We start from the raw sequence: 3,329 nt of genomic DNA on the forward strand, positions 1-3,329 counted from the left end.
AAAGCGTGGCTGTAGGTGGAAAATACGGCCACGCTTTAAAAGCGTGGCAATAGGTAGAGATATGGCCACGCTGTAAAAGCGTGGTGATAGGGCAGATCTGGCCACACTTTTAAAGCATGGCGATAGGTGGAGATACAGCCACGCTTTTAAAGCGTGGCAATAGGAAGAGATAGGCCATAGCAAAATATACAGCCACGCTTTAAAAGCGTGGCGAAAGCCTTGTTAAATTAAAAAAAAATTTCTTTCCCTTACTTGATCTTCATTGCTACACTATAAATTTTCAATCCTTTTTTGTTACCAAACCTACAAATATAGTATGCAATTTTTATTACAAGACAAATCAAACAATAATTAGTGAGATATATAATTTACTATAATTGTTTTATACATTAAAAAACTATTACTCAAATACAAAATAAATCTCGATTAGCATAAGAACAGGATGGATCTGTATCAAGAAAAAGGAATACGTAAGTTAGGGGTAATTCACTAACTATATATTGACAATTTATATATAATAATAGTCACAAATATAAGATATATAAGGGCTTAATATAGATTAGTAACTTCAACTTGTGTAATATTATATGATTATCTTGTGTTATATATAAATGATTGTATTAAAAACTAAACCCAGTCCCAAATCAGTTCAGCTACTACTTCATCAATGTAATGGTAGGAGAAAAAAGCCACCCCTGAAGTGTATGATCTAAAGCCAGACCATGACAATAGCAGCCATTGCTAGAAGGTGAGCCACAAAGGTAAATGGAAGAGCAGGAACTCCCAACCCCATCTTCAATCTTTTCTCCTTTTGTCTCCTTCGCAAGCATTGTCTGTAGAGGAAGCATGACCAACTCCTTCAAGGTGTCTTTCACATTTTCTAAAGCCCTAATATCATCAAAAGTGACCCAATATCACTTGGAGAATTCACATCAAGCAGTTTTTCTCAAATTCATGTTCAGTAACTAAATCCTGAGCAAAATGGGGAAGGGGAAAAAGAAAAACAACAATAGGAATTAATAAGTGAAGAATAATCCTTATATATTTTAGTAAAGAACCACCAACGAAACAAGTAATTGAAGTTCCATCTAAAACAACATGTTTACAAGGCTACAATACAAAATTCAATTACAGTTGGCCATGGGTGCTGAAGATTTGATTCAAACAGTAATAGGCACAACAAAAAAGATAAAAATCAGCAATTAAATTACCTTCAGCGATTTCTTTGAATTCTTGTTTTCACCTTCAATGCCCTGTAGAATGTTCAGCCCATACTTAAGGCTGAACCAATAAAATGTAAAAATAAGTGTTATAAGATGAATGTAAGTTCATATAAAATGTAAAATAGTGTTTATAGGTGAACTTAAGTTCACATAATTCTATTTGTGTAGAACTATATGTGTGCTTTAATAGTTACAAGAAGGAAAATTGAACCTGTAAATATCTCTATGAGGTAGAAACTCTGTTTCCAAAGTAGCTTCCCTGTCCTGCTCAATCGCATATAGTTCTGCAGGATCTTCAGGAATGGTAAGTCTTCTATTCCGGATTGCAGCAACATAGACCTGGAAATTAAAAACATGAATAAGTGCAATAAGGAGTTTGCAACCACTATAGATGTCATCGTCTGGGGTATTAAGCCTATCAAAATTCGAGAGTAATGCTGATTAAGTTAAAACCAACACCACTGAGGCATGTATACAACAGATACCTGCACGATCTCAAGTAAAGCACTTGTTCCTTTAGCAGGATGAATTCTGTATAGTGGCAATGCAACAGCAAAGATAATGATGCCAAGTAACATAGCAATGGTGCCAATCCCAAATCCCCAATCCCATCCTTTATGGATTTGTATCCACACAATGAAGGTTAAGCTGACAGCACCACCAAGGCACACTGCAAGCAAGACTGCAAGAGTGTGTTGAAGAATGTTGACATCAGCCTTGATTCTTTTGGGTCTGTTTCATCAAACTGGTCAACATACCTGCACATATTTGTGCATTCAGAAAACAACCACAGTACTGCTATTTAACAAACAAAATGCTTTTGCTTAACCATATTAAGATAAAAAGCATATAAAATAAACCACAAAACATTATAAATAAATTTTGAATCACAATAGTAACAGTTTTATGTGTTGTATATTCTATAAAGAAAAACGAAACCATCTGTTACATTTAAGAATTAAAAACATTAGTTAATTCGATTGAATTATGGAAATAAATTAAAAGTAAGAAAGAACTTACTTCCCAGAACTGCTCACAGAAAGAACGGAGTATGAATCATGTGGAACAGGTGTACTAATGTGCTTCTTCCCCTTGCTTCACAGGCAATGGTTCAAAAAATCCCTTTGATCTTCCAGTTTCTGACAAGGAGCTATTATAATAACCAGCAACATACATCAGCCATGATATGCTCACTTTGTTCAAAATATGATAAATTTTATATATGGAATCTTAAGAATAACCAAGAAAGATTAGACAACCAAAAGAAGACATGCAAGATCCAGGAAGTCAAGCCATAAGAATTGCAAGGAAGAACAGAAAGGTCAACCTCTTTAGTGCATTAAAAGAATAAATTTTTTTTGTCAAACAGGAAATCTCGTATTATTGAGAGCAAGGTATTAGATGGAGAACTTCTTTCATTAATGCCACAGTAAACAAGAATATGTGAAGCAACAATTGTAGAAAATTAGAGCTGCAAAGCAGAAAAGAAAAAAGAAAAAAAGGGACAGAGAAACAAAGAGAAGAAGAGGCCAAGGGGAGAACCAAATATGAAACAAAATGGGACAGAAACAGAACAGAACTGAATAGTCATAATTATCAGACAAAGTCTTCCCTAAAGCAAAGAAATTCAGTGTTCAAATCACTAATATTTTAGTTAAAGCTTAGTTTAAGTCACAATCCATTTCCATTGCAACTACATTGGCTACAGCATACTTAAGCAGCAGTGATAAGCACTGCTCGAGCAAAGCACAAGCACAAGCTACACTAAGAACCTTAGTCATTCAAGAGAGCTCACCTTCCTTCTTACATTCAGGGTCTTCGGGAATCATCAATTCATTATTAGGGTCATCTGGTAAGTCTTTGAGCCTATCCTCAAACCAGGTTCAAAAACAACAGCAAATTATCAACTTAACAGGTTCAAAAACAGAAAATCACAACAAAAAAAATAAAATAAAAATAACAGAAGAACAACAGAACAACAACACAAGGTTATTGTTGCTATCTACGGCCACGCTTTTGAAGCGTGGCAGAAAAGAAACCTTTGGCCACGCTTTTAAAGCGTGGCAATGGTGTACCAGCATATAGCCACCCTTTTTAAGCGTGGCC

At 35.0% G+C, this 3,329-nt stretch overlaps 1 protein-coding gene across 1 annotated transcript; it reads right to left on the bottom strand.

The window, feature by feature from the left end:
* On the bottom strand, positions 454 to 3,095 carry LOC110266456. Its single transcript, XM_021111234.1, has 6 exons — positions 3,019 to 3,095; positions 2,244 to 2,373; positions 1,709 to 1,981; positions 1,435 to 1,562; positions 1,212 to 1,281; positions 454 to 972 (listed from the first exon to the last, which is right to left on the bottom strand). Exons 3-6 carry the CDS (start codon positions 1,799 to 1,801, stop codon positions 928 to 930), a joined length of 336 nt encoding a protein of 111 aa, XP_020966893.1. The 5' UTR covers positions 1,802 to 1,981; positions 2,244 to 2,373; positions 3,019 to 3,095; the 3' UTR covers positions 454 to 927.

This window comes from Arachis ipaensis, chromosome B09, assembly GCF_000816755.2.
Source record: "Arachis ipaensis cultivar K30076 chromosome B09, Araip1.1, whole genome shotgun sequence".
In the NCBI taxonomy this organism is placed as follows: domain Eukaryota; kingdom Viridiplantae; phylum Streptophyta; class Magnoliopsida; order Fabales; family Fabaceae; genus Arachis; species Arachis ipaensis.